The sequence below is a fragment of the Strix aluco genome, chromosome 2, assembly GCF_031877795.1.
Source record: "Strix aluco isolate bStrAlu1 chromosome 2, bStrAlu1.hap1, whole genome shotgun sequence".
Lineage (NCBI taxonomy): Eukaryota > Metazoa > Chordata > Aves > Strigiformes > Strigidae > Strix > Strix aluco.
In genome coordinates, this window is record NC_133932.1 from 69,707,007 (window position 1) to 69,729,362 (window position 22,356).

At 42.7% G+C, this 22,356-nt stretch overlaps 2 protein-coding genes across 9 annotated transcripts in view; both read left to right on the forward strand.

Moving 5' to 3' along the window:
• Positions 1 to 14,195, forward strand: part of RGPD4 (RANBP2 like and GRIP domain containing 4) — a 40,011-nt gene extending 25,816 nt beyond the window's left edge. For 2 of the 3 annotated variants that reach the window (XM_074815183.1, XM_074815185.1), the window contains 8 exons: positions 315 to 407; positions 1,318 to 1,514; positions 8,405 to 8,633; positions 9,142 to 9,240; positions 9,413 to 9,555; positions 11,146 to 11,419; positions 11,566 to 11,900; positions 13,625 to 14,195. In XM_074815183.1, coding sequence (XP_074671284.1) covers positions 315 to 407; positions 1,318 to 1,514; positions 8,405 to 8,633; positions 9,142 to 9,240; positions 9,413 to 9,555; positions 11,146 to 11,419; positions 11,566 to 11,900; positions 13,625 to 13,930 — 1,676 coding nt within the window. In that variant the 3' untranslated portion in view covers positions 13,931 to 14,195. The remainder of the gene's footprint in view (positions 1 to 314; positions 408 to 1,317; positions 1,515 to 8,404; positions 8,634 to 9,141; positions 9,241 to 9,412; positions 9,556 to 11,145; positions 11,420 to 11,565; positions 11,901 to 13,624) is intronic. The other variant, XM_074815184.1, reaches the window with a different exon arrangement.
• Positions 14,196 to 15,164: 969 nt separating this feature from the next.
• CCDC138 (coiled-coil domain containing 138) overlaps positions 15,165 to 22,356 on the forward strand; it is a 42,688-nt gene continuing 35,496 nt past the window's right edge. For 2 of the 6 annotated variants that reach the window (XR_012621989.1, XM_074815187.1), the window contains exons 1-5: positions 15,165 to 15,278; positions 17,327 to 17,387; positions 18,025 to 18,163; positions 18,926 to 19,041; positions 21,517 to 21,701. Coding sequence is in view for 5 of the 6 variants with exons in the window: in XM_074815187.1 (XP_074671288.1) it covers positions 15,216 to 15,278; positions 17,327 to 17,387; positions 18,025 to 18,163; positions 18,926 to 19,041; positions 21,517 to 21,701 (564 nt within the window). In the remaining variant the exon portion in view is untranslated. Of the gene's footprint in view, positions 15,279 to 15,337; positions 15,408 to 17,326; positions 17,388 to 18,024; positions 18,164 to 18,925; positions 19,042 to 21,516; positions 21,702 to 22,356 lie in introns of those variants that run through there. The other 4 variants (XM_074815190.1, XM_074815191.1, XM_074815188.1 and 1 more) reach the window with 3 other exon arrangements.

The window sequence follows — 22,356 nt, forward strand, 5'->3', positions numbered from 1 at the left end:
AAAAGATCTTCAGTCTTCCTTCCCAGTTCTGTTTAGTGGTACTCTTAATAAAATCAGTCAATAAGAAATATGTTTTCTGAAAACAAAACCTGTGCAATGCATCTGTAACAATCTAGGCTGAGAAGAGTGTTGGTAGCACACTGAAGCACATGTATGCAAAATAGGAAGTGAAAGCTTACTGGCTGGGCTATGAAACTCTTAAAACATAAGCAAAAATTATGCATGCTTGCTAGGCTTGTGTGTCGGAAGGGCTTAGCTGACTTCCCTGTACTTTGAGAATGCCTGAGAACTTACTCTTGTTTCCTGTATTCAAGATGAAGACTATGAAACAGCTGTTAAGAAACTTAATGGAAAACTGTATCCCAGTGATTCAGAAGAGAAAAAGAAAGTGCAAGATCCTGTAAATGGTATGTCTTAAAACACAATACTTAAAGTTTCTTATATACTAAAACATAAGCACTAAATCTGAAGGGCACATGGACACTGAGATTTATTTTCTTTCCTGAGATAGTTTTTAGAGGCACTGATGCTAGGAGCAGAAAAGCTCCATCTCAAAATACAGCTTTAAGTTCAGTGTGTTGAACTGTTAGCAGTAAGTAAAGTGGTACCTGGATGAGAAAGGTACATTTCAGGTTGTCTCTAAACAAGAACATCAGAGTGTTTTCCTACCTTAGGCCCCTTCTGAATATGAAGAATTCAGCTTGACATGGTACTGGACAAAAGTTGTCTACACCTGTGAATATTTGCTACTTCTGCAGATAGTCAATTTAAGTTCAGCTTATGAGTTACTGTTGTTCAATTAAAAAAAGATATTTGGTCTTTACTCTAAAAATACTGGTGTGGAAGATTGAATTTGTGGCTTATGTTTATGTCTACTTTGGCTGTGCCTCAGACTTCAGCATTGCAGAACTGAAAATCTGAGAAGATAGTTCTAGAAGTGAAGTTTGGGGATTTTTTGAGGATATGTGCTAGAAGGAGGTAGTATATATTGAGCCATCTGAAATGTGAGTAAATGTTGAAGGAAGCTATTAGTAGTGGCAGCTGCAAGGTTGAACTCTTCATCATTGCATGGAAGTTCCCTGATAGCAACAGAAGACCAAGTATGATGAATTTACAATTCTAGTCACCCTGAGTGGAGTTAAGTAAGTTAGTTTTCACTTCCAGTGTTTAAACAGTAATACTATTTGAAAAACTCTTGCAGTTTTACTTCAAGTTGCTCTGGCTATCATGAGGTTATTTTATAATGTAGGTGTCAAAAATTACTTCAGTATTTAGCTGCTTTCCAAGCTCTTTTCCACTAACTTTTATTCTTTGCAGTAGGCATCACAGGAAAAAGTGAATTCAACAATGAAGGGGAATGTGCTGCTACTTGGGGAGAGAAACCAACTCCTGAGGAGAACGCTAAAGCAGAAACTCTGCAGGTTCCTCCTACGTCTGTCTGTGGTGTCAGCAGTGATACTGAGGATGACAGTCCAGAAGACTTTCAGACAGAAGTTAAAAGTCAAGAAATGAAAGTAAGAACAAAATCTTTACTAAACTTGTACAATTACTTCATGTACATGTGAGACTTTGCATACTTTTCACCTTGTGAGAACTAGAACATCCAGTGAGGAAGAACCATGACTCTTTTCTGGCTGTGCCTCAAGTCTTTGCCAACACTAAAACAGAAGCTTAGATCTTAAGTTCTTTGGGAAGAGAAAGGAGGGACAGCTGTTCTCATAAACCGGTTTAGCTAGTAAAATCACTCCTCATGTCTATATATAAGGACTATTTAATTTCAGGACGTAATAGTAATTTTTTGAAAGCATAGTACTTCAAAGTTACTGTAGTCTCTTGTCAAGTTAATATCCTTGTGTGTTAAATGTAATGAAAAATGTCAGAAAGCTTACAACAACAATTTTTCTTGGTGTTTTTTCCCTAAAATGACTATTTTTAGTCTCCTGAGGAGATGATTTTATTGTAGCTGGCTCTGCATCTTTAAGCCTGCCTATCCCCCTGTTGGTGGCGCTCAGGTCGCAGGGCCAGATACCACAGGGGGTTAAGACGTTCTCGGGGACATCAGTACAGACACCAGTGTGGTGGTTACAAAATGTCCGTTTATTGAACTGCACAACTTGCATATATACTTGCTAAGCACCTCCTCCGTGGGTGTGCCTTTGGCATAACAGGCTTACCTATTACCTTATTCAGTAACAAAGGAAAGGAGGGGAGGTTGTAACTACTCTTTCCATACATCGCGAGATCTTCTGAGTGCCATTCCCTACACTTCCCCCCCCCCATGCTTTATAACATTATCTTGTTAATAAAACGTTAACCTTCTTAAACAACTTACGAACCATAGCGCTAATACAGGTAAAAGCAACGCAAATAACAAGGAGTACGCTACATACCCCAGTGACTCCCCAAATGAGCCAATCCCAACTAAACCAACCAGTGAACCAAGCCCACACATTGTCAAGCTGCCCAAACCATTCCGGTTCGTAAAGGTAGCTGTTTTCTTGATGTTCTCCAACAGCTGCATAATTAGTACATTTTCTCTCCCAATTTTATCATAGTCTTTGTCTTGTATGCAACAAAAGGTTAGGTTTCTAAACATCACACTTTTACAGCCTCCCTGCGCAGTTATGTCAATCAGCATGTTAATGGTCTCTAAGACATACTGCGTTTTTTGGAAGCACTCTTGTACATCCTTATGCATGAGTTCGGTTACATACTTAGATTCGGATATGGGCACTGGCTCTCTAGACCCGTTATGAAAGGCAGCTGTGATGAAGACATAGCAGGATTCCGCTCCCGTATCTAAGGGAAAGCAGACGTCTTCGCGGTGATGTGCTCGCGCCCACTCCCTCCAGTATCCTGCGTGACTCAGCAATGCACAGCCAAGGAGGGTGATTCACCACCAATGCTGTAAAACAAAGCTCCATCTCATGTTAGATCAGGCTTTACACACCGTGCAGGTACCCACTTAATTATACCATCTTTTTCCACTGCCGTGTACCCATGCCCAAGCACTCTCAGCGACCACCCCGTCTCCCAAGTTATCGAGCCTGGTTCCCTGATTTGGACTAAGGGATAGTTTTTCGTCTCCTGCATTGGCATAAAGTGTTTCCACAGGGGAGGTGTGGATTCCTCACCCCTAACGAAATGATTTAGAGTATACAGGGCACGTGACAAGAGAGCTTGTTGGTGGTCTACAGGTATTGTTCTTGCGTGGCCTTCCCCCTCCCCAAGCTGTTGGAGTTTCGTTTTTAGGGTGCGATGTGCACGCTCCGCTATGGCTTGACCTTTACTATTGTAAGGGAGGCCATGTACTAACTTAATGTCCCATAAAGCGCACCATTCTTTTGTGCGCTTAGCAATGAAGCAAGGGCCATTGCCTGTCTTGATTTCCTGTGGTTTTCCTAAAAATGCAATAACGCCCTCCCAATGAACAATGACGTGTCTGGCTGTCTGTTTACGACTCATCGTGGCTAGTATTGTGGAACTAAAGGTGTCAATAGTTACTATAAGGTATTTATTTGGCTTTAATAAGTCACATTCCGTTATGTCGGTTTGCCAAATCTGGTTAGAGGAGAGGCCTCGCGGGTTGACGCCTGCCTCCCACAGTGGGCCTTTTTGGCAACAGGGGCAAAGTGCCACTATGTTCTTTGCTTGTGACAGGGGAATCTGGCATGTTTTTGCTAGGGCTTTCGCTCCAAGGTGTAGGAAGGCGTGTAGGTTCTTTGTGGCGTCTATTGACCACACACCCTGCGCCGCCTGATCCGCCTGATGGTTGCCTTCTATAATTGGACTCGGTAGGGATTGGTGACTGTTTATGTGGGTAATAAAGACCTGTCCTGTGCGTTGTTGTAGAGCCTCATAAAGTAGAGTTGAGGCTTCTGTTTGCACGAATCCCACTGTTGTCATTTTGTGCACGAGCTTATAGACATACAAAGAGTCTGTAACAACGTTAATAGGGTTTTCTGGCTCCTGTTGGAGTGCCATTTGGACCGCTTTGGCCTCCAGCCACTGTACAGACTTGTCGGTTTGGGTCCACGTCCTCTTTTCCCAGCGTCCCTCAGTCTTCCACACAACTGCGCTGTCTGAGATGGCGACGAGGTGTCTGTAAAATATGTTGTGCCCTGGAGAGGGCGCATTGATAGAGGTAGGGTAAGTTGTAATTGGAGCGTTTTCAGGTGGGTAATACATTGTAGGCCTTTTCCTGTTGTTATGGAGCCCAGAAAGTCAAAGATGGCACATTGTAAGTCTTCAGAAAGAGCAACCATATTTTCCCATACCTGTTGCTTCCAGGGGACGAGGATCATATCAGGTTCCTTTCCAAAGTGTAACAGAGCCATGTTGCGTAAGTGTCCTATGAGGTCTGCCAAAACAGCAACAATGGTGACAAAAGCAGCTTTGTTGGTATTTTGGTAAGCCCAGGCTAAGGGCACGGGCTTACCATCTGTGCCTTGGAACAGGATGCCTACTGTCCCATGTTCAGAAATGAAGCAGCCTGCTGCGACTGACTGTGTTGGGTCCCATCGCTGCAACGGCTGCTGTTGTTGTAAGATAGCCTGTATGAGTTCCAAGTTGTTTTGACACTCTTTCGTGAGTGTTCTGGGCTCCCACAGGTGTTCGCCTTTTAGTAGTTCATAAAAGGGTTTCATAAATCCCAAGGGGATGCAGACAAAGGTGCGGAGCCACTGTAAGGCCCCAACTAATTTCTGAACGTCATGGAGAGTGGCAACGCTCGGGGTGAGAGCCACTGGCTGCGGACTTATGTTGTTCCCTGTCAACGTCATGCCCAGGTATTGTAATCGCGTACCGCGTTGAATTTTTGCTTCGGCAATGCTCAGATTATGTCGTTGAAGTAAGGCCTTGGCGCGTTGAAACAGGTGTTCTACCTGCTGTTCTGTAGGTGCCGCTAGTAGTATGTCGTCCATATAGTGTATTACATGGTGGTTAGGCTCACCTTCTCTTAAGGGTGCGATGGCCCTGGCCATGTATAGCTGGCAAATGACAGGTGAGTTCTTCATACCCTGTGGTAGCACGGTCCATTGCCAGCGCTGAGCTGGTTGAGTAAGGTTCACGGATGGCACAGTAAAGCCAAATCTCTGTTTGTTGGCAGAGTGTAAGGGAATGCTGAAAAAACAATCACAATGGGCCAGTCTTTTGGTATAGCGGAGCCCCAGGGTAACCCCGGCTGTAAGGCACCCATCGCCTGCATCTGTTGGTTCACGGCCCTGAGGTCGTGAAGTAAGCGCCACTTGGTTCTATCCTTCTTTTGGATGACAAACACGGGAGTATTCCAGGGACTTGTAGAGGGTTGTAAGTGACCCGCCTGTGCTTCTCTTTCCACTAACTGACAGAGTGCATTTAATTTTTCTGAGTTAAGTGGCCACTGCTCGACCCATACCGGTGTGGCTGTCAACCACGTAAGCCTTAGAGGTGGTATGTGCTCGGCAGTGGCCCTTACCCTAAACTTGTGATGCCAATTTTCATTTGCTGCATACAATCACGGCCTAGCAGGACCCCATGGAATTCTGTCAATACAGTGGGCTTTAGTGTCGCGGTTAGGGTCCCTTTGTTCTGGTCTCGAACCTTAAATACTGTCACGGTAATGGCTCTGTACACCGGCTTTTCCCCTCCTACTCCTGTCACAAACCCTCCAAACGTGGTTTCCACTGTCCTGGCCACCATCTCTCGCCCACAACTGTCACGTCAGCTCCTGAATCAATCATGGCCTGCACTACTATCTCTTCGGTTCCTTCGGGGCGGGGCTGACTTAACCAAACGGTGACCATGGGTTTGTCACTACAGTCTAAGACCAGAGCCACTGTTCCTGCTCTGGTGTACCCATCGCTTGAGGGGCCCTCCCTGGGTCGCTCTCCGGAGGGTATCCCTGGGTATATCTCACCATCACTCGGGGAGTATAAAAGGAGTCGCCTTTGTTCTGTGGGGGCTGTCTGTAACGCATAGGAGGAGCCCTGCCCCCATCCCTGGCTCCCCCACTCCCATTTCCCGGCTGTAGCCGCTTATGCCAGCAGTCTCGTGCCCAGTGACCAGGTTTTCCGCACACCCAGCATGGCCCAATCCCTGAGGACCGCTGCCCCTGTCGGTTTGCCTGCTGAGGCTTCTTATCGGCGCCTCGCATATTGCCTTTCCTATGGGATACGGGTCTTTCGGTGAAATGAATGTCCCCTGGGGAATGTACTAAGGCCTCCTTTTGTACTACTTGCCGGAGGAGGGTGGCGACGGGTGTGTTTAGGGGAATGTCCTTTACAATGCCTTTGATTAACAGATTGGATTGTTGCCTTATACACTCCACTAGCACGGCCTCTTTTGCACCATCGGGTAGATCTGACTCTAAAACCGCAGCATGAAGCCTGTCGACAAACTGCAAGAATGGCTCGTTCTGCCCCTGCTTGATGGAGGTCCAAGCGGGCTCCTTCTTCTCCAATTTGGCTACGTCCATAAAGGCCTGTTTGCCAGCTTCGGTAGTGGCCGTGAATTCTCTGGGCCGCAGTTGTAACTGAGCTGGCATCGTTGTAAAGGCGCCCTGTCCTAATAGGCGGTCATGGGTAGTCCCTTGTAAGGGGTGCTGTTGATTGGCGGCCGCATGGACTACAGCATTAACTCGGCTTCCCCATGCCTCCTTCCACAGCAAATACATTGCTGGTTTTAACACCACTTTCGCCAGCTGTCGCATGTCAGAGGGGGTCAGTGGCAATGCTAAAATGGTTTCTAATAGTGAAGTTGTTTCTGGGTGTCCTAAGCCGTGTTCAGCAACTGCCTTAAATAGGGTTTGCATGGCTTTCGCATCAAGTGGATACCACTCCTGCTGCCCTGTGGGGGTAACCCTGACTGGGTAGGCATGTATTGCTGCAGGCTCAAGCTTCACCCCCGACATAATGCACTCCTTGGCTATAAGTTGCCAATCTGTGGGTGTCCTCTGCGCAGGGGATGGCATCGAGCCCCCCCCCACCAGCCGCCTGTTCTCTCTAACTGCAGCGGATAGTTCCTGCACCGCCCTAGCGAGTTCCATCATCAGTCATCAGCCCTTTCATTCCCTCCGCGGCGGCTCTAACGGTGGGTGGACCTCCCGCTGGTTGGGCTGCGCCCCCCAACCTCTCTCATGCTTCCATTTTTGGTCATGTTCTGCTTCGTCGCTCTCTGATTCGCCATCCAACCCTATCCGGGTCCTTGGCTCCTGCCAATGAGCGAACGGGTCACTCGGTTCCCTTATATGGCGAGGCTCTGCCGGCTTCGCTGCACTCCATGGCACGGCACCTACGGGGGTTTGAGGAGCGCCCAGCAACCGATCAAGGAGCAGGTCCTGCCCAGGTTGCCCTCCTTGGCCCGGCCCTTGGGCGACTTGCCCCTGCTCTTGTCGTTGCTGGACCGCCCCCATATCCACCCCCGAACGCTGCATGTTCGCGCGCCCCTTTTCTGCTGACTCTTGTTTATGCACCTCGGTTTCCACCCTCTGCATCTCCTCCCAAGGGTACACGGAGGGGGGGTGCTGGGGGCGCAGATGGGATCGCACCCTTCTTCCCCTGTTCTCTGCCCCTGTCTCCCCCCGATGGCTTGCCTTCTATGGGCCACACCTCTAGCTTCCCTACTATGTCTTCCCCCTCCTCATCGTCGGAGCTCGCCGTGAGCTCCTCCGTTTGGGTGGTCTCTTCCGCGAGACCCCGCAGACCCTTCTTCGCATCCCGCCATGCCTGTTGCTCCTCCTGGATAGCTATCATCATCGCGTTTGCCTTTCCCGAAGCCACTGAGTGCTCTGGCCTTCCTAGCTTCGCCTGCTCTGTCAGCACTGCCTCTATCTGTGGCCAGAGCTCCGGCTTCATGCAGTCTGTTGGCTCTGGCAACACGCCGAGCCCTATCAAATTTTGTAGCATAGCTTTCAGTGTCTTCGACTTCATAGAAGTCTTATGTTGCTTGCCCCATCTTTTCAGTACCTTAATTATGGCATCCATGGCGCGCCATGGAGTCTCCCGTCCTGGGCACCAACGACCATGACTGTAGATCACGTCGGGGTCACCACTTATTGTAGCTGGCTCTGCATCTTTAAGCCTGCCTGTCCACCTGTTGGTGGCGCTCAGGTCACAGGGCCAGATACCGCAGAGGGTTAAGACCTTCTCGGGGACATCAGTACGGACACCAATGTGGTGGTTACAAAATGTCCGTTTATTGAACTGCACAACTTGCATATATATGCTCGCTAAGCACGTCCTCCGTGGGTGTGCCTTCGGCATAACAGGCTTACCTATTACCTTATTTAGTAACAAAGGAAAGGAGGGGAGGTTGTAACTACTCTTCCGTACATCCCGAGATCTTCCGAGTGCCATTCCCTACATGATTTGAATACTAGGCTTTTCTAGTTTATTTGCTTATCACTTTACCTTTTTATTAATCTCAGGAGAATGAGATTACAAGCTCAACTGGCTTAGTGTGTACCAGTCAGGAAGAAGTACCTACTCCATCAACCAGTGAGGTGACAGTATTTGTTCAGTCAGCTGCCAACAATGAAGAACCAGATTCCACCACTGAAACTGTGCATGTATCACAGACTTTATCAGGAGCTGATGACAAACCTGTAGACTTGTCAACTAAAAAAAGTGTTGACTCTGAACAGTCTGAATCACAAGGTAAGGTCAGAGGTATGTTCTAGTTTTTGTAGGAACCCAAGTATGCTTTTCTGTAGATTAGTTTATCTAACATAGTTGCTGCCTTGGAGAGAAGTTGTACCAATACTGAATTAGAAGCATGAATACCAATCTAGTAAAAATGTGACTGGGGGTTAAAATAATTATATACATCAAATTCTGGTGTCTTCAAATGGCACTACTATAGAGCAATGCTAGTGTCTGTTGTGTAACTCTTAATGAAAATATATCATATTTTACTGTTAAATACCGTATGAATGCTTACTAGAGCTCTGTGGAACTGCACAGAAGTAGCATGCTGACACTATTTCACACAGTCTTGAGCCCTTTTTTTTAAACCATAATAAATGAATGTCATGAAAATTTGAAATTTGTTGGAAGGTAAAAATACTGTAGAGACTTCTCCACTTCATTCTTGTGACTACATAACACTAAACACATTTTCTTTAAGGCAGAGAAAAACCTTTGATTTTTCCCTCTTATTTGATAGAAAACAGAATCATCTCGTTTGGTTTCGGCAATACTGCAGGCTTGTCATTTGCAGATCTGGCTTCCAAAAACTCTGGGGACTTTGCTTTTGGCTCAAAAGGTGAGTTAAACTAGTCTCTGAGACAGACACTCAGCTGAACTTCTGCTTCATACAATACACCTTTTTGTGCACCAAATTTCTACTGATTGATCGATTAACAACAGGTTTTTGCAAGGGCTTGTCAGGAAGAAAAAACTATACAAAGTTTAAAATGTAACTCTTTTAATTACAGATAAAAACTTCAAATGGGCGAATACAGGAGCAGCTGTGTTTGGAGAGATGGCCCGTAAAGCAGATGAAGATGAAGGTGGTAGTGATGATGAGGTGGTACATAGTGATGATATCCACTTTGAGCCAATTGTGTCCTTACCAGAGGTAAGGTGACTTCTGGAATGTAAACAAACATTAAGATAAGGAGGCCTGATAACACAGCAAGTTTTTAAAAAATGCTTTGCTTAACTACCTTTGTGTTGTGTGCTTTGTTCTGTATTTCTTGCACTGCCTATGTAGCAACACCTGCTGTTTTAAATCCTAGTACAACATAGCGCTGGAGAAGTGTCTGGTGCATCAGTTAAAATCTTCGATGTTTATTTTATTATACCTTGACTGAGCGTTGATCGGTGTGCAAATTTGTACACATAACTTGTAAAAGCTAAAACTGATTCATTATAGCACAGGTGAAAACCAATGGGGAACTGAATACACCTCAGCTGTGGCTTTGTATCAGTGACTTGTAGATTCAGTCTGTGAAAGCCATGGCAACTAAAATTTGTACTCTAAGCTAGGTGAGAGATGCCTAGAGTCACTAAGCAATAAAGATGTAGTACACTTAACTGCACATGAAGGCTAAGGGGAACTAACTTAGTTTAAAAATAAATTGCTTTTCAGGAAGTAGGAGAGCCTTCAAACTGTCGATAGCCTTGTAACATAGTGAGGCTTCACACAGCTGTTCATGTCTTGATTTGGTATTTAGCTGTAGTGTGCCTAACAACCATTTCAAACTTTTCTGATGTTGTAGACACATTGTCTGGCTTTCCTATAAATAATATAATTGAATTATAGATCAGTATAATTATTAAGCAAGACAAATAGAGCACAAATAAACAATATGCAGTGTCCTTTAATTTGAACAACAAATTTGATGTAGTTTATAACATGCCTTCAACCACCTTCTGCAAAATTTAGTATACCTTTACTCATCTGTGTGTCATATTATGACTTTATGATTTTCTTTCTTCTCTTACTTGCTGCTTCTCTTCTTCAGTCTCATTTCTCCCTCCACAAATAGTTGTTTGTCATGTATTTCTCCAGTTCTCTTCAGTGTTCCTTATCTTTGGAAGATATGTTAACTAAAGGAGGTTAGAGGTCAGTAATATGCATACATAAAGTGAGGAGGAGATATGGCTGTCAGGCCTCTGTTTTACTCAGTGTATATGCTCAGTTGGTGTTTATGCTGTTCAAATGCAAGTATCAAGTTATTTAACAAGGTTCAAAAGGTAACACCTGGAATGGTAATAGTACTGTATCTTCACTTCTCATTGTGTACATCATTCAGCAAACCTGAAACTTTTCCAGGGAAACTTGCCAGAACACTTGATGGTGTTTTTTTGAAGGAAAACTACCAACAAACCACACACACACAAAGCCCCCCCAAAACCCAAACAAAAAACCCATCCCCAAAGCAAAAACCAGCAAACACCCACCAAAACCATATGCAGCATGGTGAAGTAGTATTGCTGTGCTATAATTAATCTCAAACAGTGGAATTTTTTGGCCTCTTAAATTCTAAAAGGCTAGATGTTTTAATCATTTTGAGTGTGTGATGAATATGGTGGTGGAGAAAGCGACACATGCAATAATTTTCTATTGTAATATGTCAAATCATCATAAGTGTAATACTATTTAATATCGTTGGTGACAGCAGCTCTCTGGGAAATCACAGGTACGTTGCTTTTTTTTTTTTAGGTGGAGGTAAAATCTGGAGAGGAAGATGAAGAAATTCTCTTCAAAGAGAGGGCAAAACTTTACAGATGGGACAGGGATGCTACTCAGTGGAAGGAGCGTGGTGTTGGAGAGATAAAGATCCTCTTCCATACACAGAAGAAATACTATAGAGTCCTAATGAGAAGAGACCAAGTTCTTAAAGTCTGTGCAAACCACGTCATCACCAAAGAAATGAATTTGGTGTCCTCTGATACATCAAACAATGCTTTAATTTGGACAGCCACAGATTATGCTGGTGAGTTTTTCAGGTGGTTTTTGGTTTTTTCTAGGTGGTAGTTTCTGTGGCTTTGTTTTTCCCTGGAGATTATCATAGATAAAAGCTATTTGTTTCTGACTGTACTGAATAGAACTAAAGAAACCTCTTCTCGGATTTATTTTCAGATGGTGAAGTAAAAGTAGAACAACTTGCAGTCAGATTTAAAAGCCAAGAAATGGCTAATTCTTTCAAGAGGAGGTTTGAAGAATGCCAGCAAAGTTTGTCAGAACTGCAGAAGGGACACTTATCTCTGGCAGCGGGACTGTCAAAGGACACCAACCCCGTTGTATATTTTGAAGTTTCTGCTGATGATGAACCTTTAGGGCACATAACCATGGAGCTGTTCTCAAATATTGTCCCTCGAACTGCTGAAAATTTCAGGGCTCTGTGCACAGGAGAGAAAGGATTTGGCTTCAAGAACTCCAGCTTTCACAGAATAGTCACTGACTTTGTGTGTCAGGTAAGCATAACGGGAAGGTTCTTCATCAAAATAATGAGATGCATCTTGACCACCAATGGCACTTCAGAAAATCACTTATACAGGATAGCACGTTCTTGTTGGCAGCATGGATTCAGTGTGCTAAGATACTCTCATCTGCCCTTTCCCTACAAGGAGATGAGAAGTGGTGCAAGCAGCACATGCTGCCCTAAACCAAATGATTTTACCTGTGTCTACCAGCTGCCTTATGCTTTAGTGTTACCTTGTGCTGCCATGTTAGTGTGGAAGAAAAAAAACGAGATGGAGATCTCCTCTTACAATGGGCAAGGGGCCTGCTGCTGAATAAGAACACCAAGGAAAGTAGGGGTTCCCAAAACTACTGTTCAGCCTTCTTTCCCTACAGAGGCGAACTTCTGTATGCTCACCTGCTAGGAGCACTTACTTTCCAGGCTTCTCTTACATTTTAAAAAGTGCACTTTGTTATTTCAGATAACATGCACTTTAAAACTGATATTCCAAGTATTTTAAATGCTCGAGTTTCCATCTAAAATAAGTCTTCTAGATCTCATTATTCCTTAAAATACTCAAATTTTTCCCCAAGAGTATCAGCTTGCACTGCATCTGAACCCCCATGTAGACAGTGTTGGTTTTAAACCTCTGTGCATTCAGTAGCGCTGGCCAAGTTCTTCATAAATGCTGAAGGCTTTGGAGATTGATTGATAGCTTAGACCTTTCCTAAAACTGTCATCAATAATTCAGTGAGTTTTAGTGACTTGTAACAGGCAGAATGAACCAACTTCCTTACACACTACACTGTGAAGTTCCTGCATGTCACATCCCTGAAGACAAGGCATTGACCTGCAAACTCAGTGATATGTGAATGGCTTGAATTAAAAAATGTATCCAGTCTCCTGATTGGGTATCACCTGTGTCTGAAGTATGCCCTTTATGGCTCTTTTGTTAAAACTTTATGCCTTTCTGATAAGGAAAGCAGCGTTGCTCATCTAGGGTTTAAGCTTGTTTCAGTGTATTCTACATCCTATAAGGTGCAGACTTTCTTCTAAAACAGTTAACTGCACCGTGCATAGCCTGATGAAAAGTGAGGTTTTATCACATTAAATTAGTATATCCTAAGTTTGCTCAGTTTGCTTAAACTTTCTCCAGGTACAGTGAGAAGCTTTTTAATGAGAATTAAGGCTTTCCTTCAAAGATATGATAACCTATACTGTCAAATAGTCAGGAGCCAGAAGCTTGCTGCCTTGCAGAAAGACAAAAGACATTGCTCACTAGCAGTAGCTGCTCTCCTGAACAATCAGTAATGTGGCAAAAGCTGCTGCCTGCACAGAAGCAAGACATTACTGCTCACTGGTACCTTAACCTTTTTCATGTGATAATTCCATGCTTGTAGGGGCTAAGCAAGGACAGGCCTTCAGCAGGTCCCAGCTATCAGGGCCAACTGATGCAGGAAGCAGGCAGTGGGAAAGATGGGCCTAGAGGAGTGGTCAGTGTGTGGAACAGGAAGATAAAATGCTGTGTTCAGAATAAACAAGGGATAAACTTTCCACTACTGTTTCCATTACTGTGAACAAAGCTGCTGAATCTGGGAACCCTTATGTCTAAATACAGTACTTCTGAAGACCGAGTTATTTCAAAGCAAAGTCTTTACTGTTGAAAGGGAATATAGTTGTGCTGTTGGTTTATGTTTTGGCACTTGTAAGTTAATGCTCTGCCCTTCTTTTTTTAAGGGAGGTGATATAACTAACCATGACGGAACAGGTGGACGGTCAATTTACGGAGCAGCATTTGAAGATGAGAATTTTGAAGTGAAACACACTGGTCCTGGACTGTTGTCAATGGCAAATAAGGGCAGGGATACAAATAATTCTCAGTTCTTCATAACACTTAAAAAAGCAGAACACTTGGACTTCAAGCATGTGGTATTTGGGTTTGTGAAAGACGGAATGGATGTTGTGAAAAAGATTGAATCCTTTGGTTCTCCTAAAGGGCTAGTAAATGGAAGAATTGTCATTACAGACTGTGGGCAAATATAGAATTATTGCTTTGAGTATACAGATGTTCTAGCAGTATTTAGATGTTACAGACTAATTATTCCAACTTCTTAAAATGGACACTTCTGATGTATAAATGTAAAGTTACAGCTTATAGTTGGGTTTTTTATGTGTTCTAATTGATTTTTTTTGCATGTTAAATAAAAAGTTCAGACACTGGCATATTTCAGGTGTATTTGTGTTATCCTGACATATTTGTATTAAATGTCAAATTTTAAAAATTAAATCTTAGTCTTGTTAAAATAAAGGTCTTGTCTTCACTTTGATTTGTTTAAAAAAGAACAACTTGAATAATTTGGCTTCCTGCTCTCGTAAATCTTTATTTTGAATATGCAAATTGTGGGTGCTAATTGCTGGTCACTAAACTTGAAGGCCTTTGAAAGTTAGTGCTTACACCAATGTGCAGGAAGCAGGTAGGTGGTGGTTTGTGCTGCTTCTTTATTGCACTTCAATACTTGAAAGCTAGAGAATATCAAAACGTTTTGATATTTTGCTAGAGAAGTGTAACCAACTTTTTCTGTGTATGTAGAATATTTCTAACCGACTTAAGTAGACATTTTTCACTAACACTGATATTTCACCTGAAATGCTGTAGTACAACCCCCTACTACTGCTCTGACTGGCTCGTCCCATCTATCTTTCAGTGTTTATTAGCTCCCTTTCCTGGGGCAGACTTCTCTCTGACTTCACTGCAGAACTGAGTAACTGTATTTTACATGTCAGGGTCGGTTTTAGCTTTTAGTGAATATGCATGAATAAATGTGGGGTTTTTTTTTAAAACTTCGCTACAGCAAATGCTGGCATTATCAAGGGTTTTCTTCAAGGTAACCACACTTTGGCATTGTGATCTGTTGTATTCAGCTTTAAGCTATGTTTTGATTTTATTTTTTTTAAAGGATAGTAGGAGCACCAGACTGTAGAGCAGACGTGCCGCGGCAGGCTCTGTGAGGCTGGGGCCCAGCCCTCGCTCCGCGGGCGGGCAGGAAGCGCTGTCCCGCCGCCACGGAGGGAAGCAGCCGCCGCTGTGCTGGGCCCGTCCCGCGAAGCCCAGCGGTGGCGGGGCGCTGGGCACCCTCCGGCCGGGCTGAGGCCGGCCCCCGGCCCCGCTCCCGGGCGGGACCCGCCGCTTCCCCCCTCCGCGGGAGAACCCACGCGCCTGCGCCTGACCGGCCCCAACGGGCGCGGGGAGCGCGCAAGCGCCGCCGCTCCCGCGCCTGCGCGCGGCGGCTGCCGGTGGCGGCGGTTCCTTCGAGCGCGGCCGTGCGCCATGGCGGGCCCCGGCCGCTCCGCCCAGCGTCTGCAGCGGCGCCACCTGCGCGGGCCGGCGGGGGTGAGACGGGAGGGCCGGGGGGTGTGCGCGGCAGGTGGGGAGGTGGGAGAAAGGGGAGAGCCGTTCCTCCGCGCCTAGCCCTGAAGTGCTTGGAGAGGGGGGTCCGTGCCCCCTCCCGCGGGGTTCATGGTAAGCACTGGGGTATTGCATACGCGTACAGTCTGAGGGTCAGAAATGGGATTGAAACTCTGTACTTTCTAGGCCCACCGCTGTCACTCTACTCTGATTGCCTTACAGTGGAAGTGCCGAAGGGTCAGCCCTGTCTGAACGTGAAATTTCCCTGGAAATTGCAATTCCGAATTTTATGCATTCCCCAACCACAGTCTGAGCAGCTTGGCACATAGTTTTTGCCTAAAACCTTCTGGTGCCTGCCCGTTGGGCAAGATAATGTGTGAATACTCATAGAAGTAGTATAGTAGGCATGTATGAAATATATATAATAGGAGAACTCATTTCTTTCATACCTTCTGTTACCACAGCTATTGTTAGTCTTATTTAGAATGTGTTAGGAGTGTTTGTGAATTTTTTTAAAGCCTAGGGATTAGCTCTGTTTTCAGGGAGCAGGAAATTGTTCCACATCTAGTCAACCACAGGAGACTCAAACCATAATGAGAGACTGTCATGCTGGCCAGACAATAAGTTATGATGAGGTAAAGCAGTGTTATTTTACACCAGAGAATACCAGGTTCTTTGCACCGATATGAATTGAAGGGACTGAATTGTGATTCCTCTTGTTTCTATTGTGCTGGTATAAGCATTTATGGGTCTGCACAGTGGATTAGACAGTTGATCTGCCTAAAAATCCAGCAGCAAAGACCTCCCACATGCTGGTGTTTCAAAAGTCTTTGACACTTTGTAGAAGGAATACTCACTGGCAAACATAGGCACTTTTATTTTGGCTGAAGTCTGTTTGTCTTTCACTGAGACAAATTCTTGCAGTTGCTTTCTTGCATCTGCATTCCATGGGTCAGATGCTTCCAGTGTGACCAGGGGATAACAGACCTTAAGTGTTCAAACTCATGCTGCAAGGGAAGTAATATGTTGTAAAAATACCCGTGAGCAGCCAAAGATTGAGAGGTTAAAAGCTGGATTTGAACTGGACACACGGTTGGATTGGGAGATCAAGTTGGTCTTGGGAATTGTCAAATGAATACAGAGACCAGCCTTTTTTTCTGAGGAAGTGTGACTTGCCATTTTAGGATCAGGAACCATCCCAAATATGAAGTGAAGATTTGAGTTCTTTAGCAGCTAAAACTGGGGTGTGTCTGCCCTTAGTTTCTCCAGAACGATTTGCAGCTCGGGTAGCATTTTGTGGTGCTCCAGATGCTACGTTTTTCTTGGGGAATATTCTTTGAATTACAGAACTGTTCTTAAAAGAAAAATAATTTTCAAAAGTTATCTTAAAAAAACTTTCACTGAGACTTTGAAGGAAGGAAATCCTAGATTAGTTTGTGCATTTTGTTATTTCATTAAAAAGCAGTATTTAAGTACAAGAAAATACATCAGTTGATCCTTCCATTTAGAGCATAGCAGAGAGATGGATTGAAACACAACTAAGATCACAAGAACTGCTCTGAGTCTGATCTTTTCTAAAGTACATTTAATTGATTTTGCTTGTAGCCTAACACTTCTGTCATTTGTTTTTATAGTATGCAGTTACAAGTTAGTAGGAAAAAGTAGAGCAGGAAACTTTGACATAAAAAGCCTAGATATAAAGATAGATGGCACTGTTTCCACGATTACCTAATCCTACTTTTATGCCCTTATTTTATGTTATTGTCTTCATAGTGTGTTATAGTTTCTCAAATATTTTAACGTCTAACACTATGAATATTTCATTATTCGACTGGGGAACGTTTGCCTCTTTATATTAATATGAGGGCCATTTACATTTATATATTGAAAAAAAACCACTTCCCTTTTCAAAGTCAGTAGTTTGTAGTAAGAATTCTGTCACAAGGTGTTGTAGCTGTTAAACAAGTAAGTTGTAATATACAGTTTCCCTGAAAATTCTGGCTATATTACAGTGGTTTTGTGCTTTCTTGTAGGATTACCTTTCAGGAGCGTTACATACTGAATATAAGAGTGGCAGCTCCCTAATATACAAAGGTAATACCAAACAATGGTGTTTTGATGTGTTTTCCGGGGAAAATATATACTAAAACTGTATCATTCCTAAATTTATTTTAAGTAGGTGTATATTTTCTCATTTTAAATAGGTAGACATTCTTGATCAGGGTTTTGTGATATCTGGGAACCTGCCTGGGAATGTTAACATTCACATAAAGAGCACAAAGGATGCTTTAGAACAATGGTTCCCAACTTTTCATGATTAAGTGCTGCTTGAAGTAGTTGGTAGCAGTCCACCTCGTAATGCATACATTTAGCTTTAATTTAAAGATAAGTATACGTTTAATATTTAGAATGTCTTTGGGCTTCTTGAGAAACACATGTTGCTGGTGAACACAGACAGCAGGGTAAAACAGTGTATTTATCAGACTTTGGTTATAGAAAAATTAGTATATGAAAGCAAGCTGTAAAACTTTAGAAAGGCAAATCTGATTTGAAAACTAAATCATTCTCCCTATAGTTTAAGCTGTTATAATTCTTAATTCGTCAGGCTGCGTCAGTGGGGGGGGGGTTTGTACGTGATTACATGGCAAGCATTTCGAATAAGCCGTTGTCGATTTCTTAATGTCGGCTTCTCAAATGCAAAATGAATTTATTATTATTTTATATATTCCAGGTGACATGGACAGCTCACCAGAAAATACAACTATTTCTTTATCCAAATGTTCTTTAGAGACAGAACTTACTGAAAGTGGAAGAGAGAACAGCATCAGATCTTCTAGTGATTTCCTACAAAGTTTTAAAGACTGGGATTGGTAAGAGGTGTCTTTTCTTCAGATAGCCTTTATCATTTATTATCTCTCATAATCCGGATAAACCATGAGTAAACAATATGTTCAGATTGCATTCAGAAGTTGTTTTAAGATTCTTGTTTTCTTGTTAAGAACTGTTTGTGTCCAACGTATGAAATAATGTGAATGCTGATTTTTGATGAGGGGTATTGTCTCACTTTCTAATCTAATCTGTGTATGTTGGAATTGCTAATGGGACACAGGGATGACATAAACTGAACTAGGTGATATAAACTGAACTAGGTGATATAAACTGAACTAGGAGGAAAGCAAATAGGTCAGACTGTTGAGCAGCTTTAAGTTTATTTAGAGATGATTTGATTCCAAAAGACAAGAAATCTCTTTTCAGGGGTACTTTACACCAAATATGAAAAAATAATTTAAAAATGGGGTTTGTATTTTTAGCTTTCCTGGAATTTGGTGGTTGGAGGTGAGAAAAGAGTGTTGGCTTTACCTGCTGCATATATGTGCTTACAGCATGAAAATTCTGGTTATTGCTACTACTTTTAAGTCAACAACATTACTAATGTTGCGGTTAGAATCTTGTGAGTAATAATGCCTTCCATCCAAATGAATTAACTATGCGATCTGTTATCAGTCAAATATCCAAAACTTAGATTGAGCAATGTTTACATTTTTATACAGACTTCTCTCAATGCTCTATATTTAGCATGTTAGAAAGAGAATGAGTAATTTCAAATTATTGCTTTTTTTGTCTTTTTTCAGTTTTGATGATGAGCAAGATTCTTTTTATGATTCAAGTGGTCTAGAAATAGAAGAAAAGACCATTACTTGCTCTGAAACTGATGCAGTTCAAAATACAGCTATATACATGGAAACGGGTAATAAATGTTGAATTTTAAATAGTTTTACAAAACTGTGTGGAGTATAATATGTAATTTAAAAAACTTGCTAGTAGATGTATTTCTATTCAGTTCAGAAATACAATAATCAGCTAAAATCTATTTTAATTTGGTGTTTAACCTTCCATGTAAGTATGAGAAACTCTTTTAGAATTAGTTTAGGAAGTCCGGACATACTTGATGCAATACTAACATATATTTTAAAAAGAAAAATCAACCTTTTATGAAACCGGTTGCCAGGTGACTTCATAATATAAATGAAGAAAGAGGGTGGATTTGGGGTTTTTTGTTTGGTTTGTTTTATTTTGTTTTAAGTAGCTGTATTACTACAATTCTGTTAAGTCAGATGTCTTTTGTCAGTTTAAGGATGGAAAACCGGCAATGGGTAGAGAGAGAGAGCTTTATCTGTTGTTCAGTTAACTCAGGAAATTCTAACTAAAAGATTGTAGCAGTGACCAGCTGGCATTCATTCACTGCAAATGTTTGAAAATGCTGCCGCAATTGGAGGAGTTTGTGAATCAGTGTAGCTCTGCCTCTTGTGGAGTTTTAGGTTTAGAACAACATTGATGTATTCTTTTTGAAAGTGTATCTGGAAGTGTGGAGACAGCCAGCCAACCAACCCCAAAGTGGCTAAAAGGAATCTCAGAAGCCAGGCAGATCAATGGAACTGTAATAGATGCTCACCAAGAGTTGTATTAAATGGGTGGGGAGAGTGTAAGAAGAGCTTTCTGAAAACACATTCTTTCCGAAAAAAAAATAATAATTTCATTGGACCAGGAAAAATGCATGGTTTACAGTATTTGGGATCAAAGGCAAAACAAATACAAAACTCTGGTAAATGTCAAACACATTTGTTTTGGATATGACTACTTTTTTTTCTGATTTCTTTTCCCCTTTTTTCCTGATTCTGTTATGATTTGTGTGGCATTGTACTAGTTATGCTCTCCTTCCTCACCCCTGAAGCAGACACACTGGCAGAACAGCAGGTTTGGTTTATTGTCCTGCTCCAGCTGTGATGAGTGATCAACCACAGGGCTGCCTAACACATACCACCAGTTAGCCCTGATTACACCATTTGCTTATCTAGTAACCTTTTTCCCGTTTCTTGATGCTCCTTCTCATTGACCTTGTCTCCTCCGTAGTTGCCTGTCAAATAAACAACCTATCCTTAATTACTTTTTCCTCATTGGCCTGAGTTTTGCTACATCTGTATCTGTTGTGGTTTAACCCCCATGGGCAGCTCAGCCCCGCACAGCTGCTTGCTCACTCTCTCCCTGCAGTAGGAAGGGAGAGAATCAGAAAGGTAGAAGTGAGAAAACTCGCAGGTTGAGGTAAAGACACTAATAGGTAAAGCAAAAGTTTGCATGTGTAAGCAAAGCAAAATAAGGAATTCATCCACTACTTCCCATGGGCAGGCGGGTGCTCAGCCATCTCCAGGAAAGCTGGGCTCCATCACACGTAACAGTTACTTGGAAAGAAAAATGCCTCATCTCTGAAAGTCCCTCCCTTCCTCTTTATTCCCCCAGCTTTTATTGCTGAGCACAATGTTATATGGTGTGGGATATCCCTCTGATCAGTTGGGGTCAGTTGTCCTGGCTGTGTCCCCTCCCAACTTCTTGTGCACCTCCAGCCTGCTCGCTGGTAAAGTGGTGTGAGAAACAGAAGAGGCCTTGACACTGTGCAAGCACTACTCAGCAACAGCTGAAACATCCCTGTGTTATCAACACTGTTTTCATCACAGATCCAAATCATAGCAGCATATGAGCTACTGTGAAGAAAATTAACTCTATCCCAGCCAAAACCAGCACAGTACCCAAATTTGTATTTCTGATACTATCACTTAGGTAACCTTCGCCTGATGCACGTAGGTGCAGCTGACCTTGCAAGATGTCTTTCCCCAAAAGATCCCAATACTTCCCTTCAATTATCTGTGAATTTTGGCCATTTGACTTATTTGTGAAATTCAGCCATTCCTCACTGTGCTATCTGCAACTTTCATCAGCTTCTTACACTGTAATCTGTCATGTCTAGCAGTTTCTCATGTTGTGTCCAGTTTTTCTGAAGTCTTGTTCTATTAACTTAGATATCAGGCCAAGGTCTAGTCAGCAGCGAATCACTTGCCTGAAGCCAAAAATAATAGGAGATTTTGGCTACATTATGATTCAGTCTGTACATAGATTTCATACAGATTTTTATGGGATTTCTATATTGGAGTGGAGGGCACAGTTTTACTTAGAAAACTCCACTGATCACTGGTCAATTCAGACAAGACATGAACACAGCTTTGAGCAATTCTCCATAATTCTTTAAGAGATTACTTTCTCATTTTGATACCTCTTGCTCTATACCTATCACTCTAAATGCCTAAAATAAGTTTTCGCTGTTTTGAAGCAACAATCATGTCATTATTTAGGACTATTTTTTTAATGTAAAATGTGTTTTTCCCTCCCATAGGGAGTGCCTTACCATCCCATTTTGCTGCAAATACGCAAGAAAATAGTGACCAAAATATTACCAATGGTTTGGTAAGGAAAATTGAGGGTGGAACTGATGCTCAAGCATGCACTAGTCAAGGCTTAATACCGCCTCACATCAGTCAAATTTATGATGAGTTATTTGTCATACATCAGAAGCTCCAGGTAGGAACTGGAATCGCCTTAAAAATTTTGGGGAGTAATGTTATGAAGATTCTCACTTTTGACAGAGAATCCAGAAATTACTTGTATACTAAATCACTATTGCTTACATACTAAAACTTACTTATATACTGAAACTGTTACTTTTACTATTACTTCTACTAATCACAGTTACTTAGATACTAAAACTCTGTCATCATCCACCTCTTCCCCTAAATTTATTCACAAAGTGGTGCTTTGACTTGCATAGTGGGTAGATCTGATAAAATTTAGCTGGAGGGAGTTAGAACGCAGTGCTTCTACATCCAAGAGTGTCTTGTGGCACACTGTGGACATGGAGGGAAACACCTGCAACCATTGCTTCCCCTGAGAGCATCTGAAACTATTCTCCTGACTCCAGGCATTCAAGGGTGCTTGCCCTCATGGCCTACTGCGAAACCCCTCCATTCTGCCTTATCTTTACTTCTGTGCTGCTGGGGAATCCCAACAGATCATCCCCTAGCAGGCCTAGGCCACTAACAGAACCTCCTATATGGTTTTATTCTCTAATAGCTCCCGTGCTTCTGGTAGGTTCCTTGCCAGGACTGTCTTTTGTACCATATGAGATAAAAATAATTTTGTATCTCTTTTTCCTCACCATTTTTTTCAGGGATTCTTC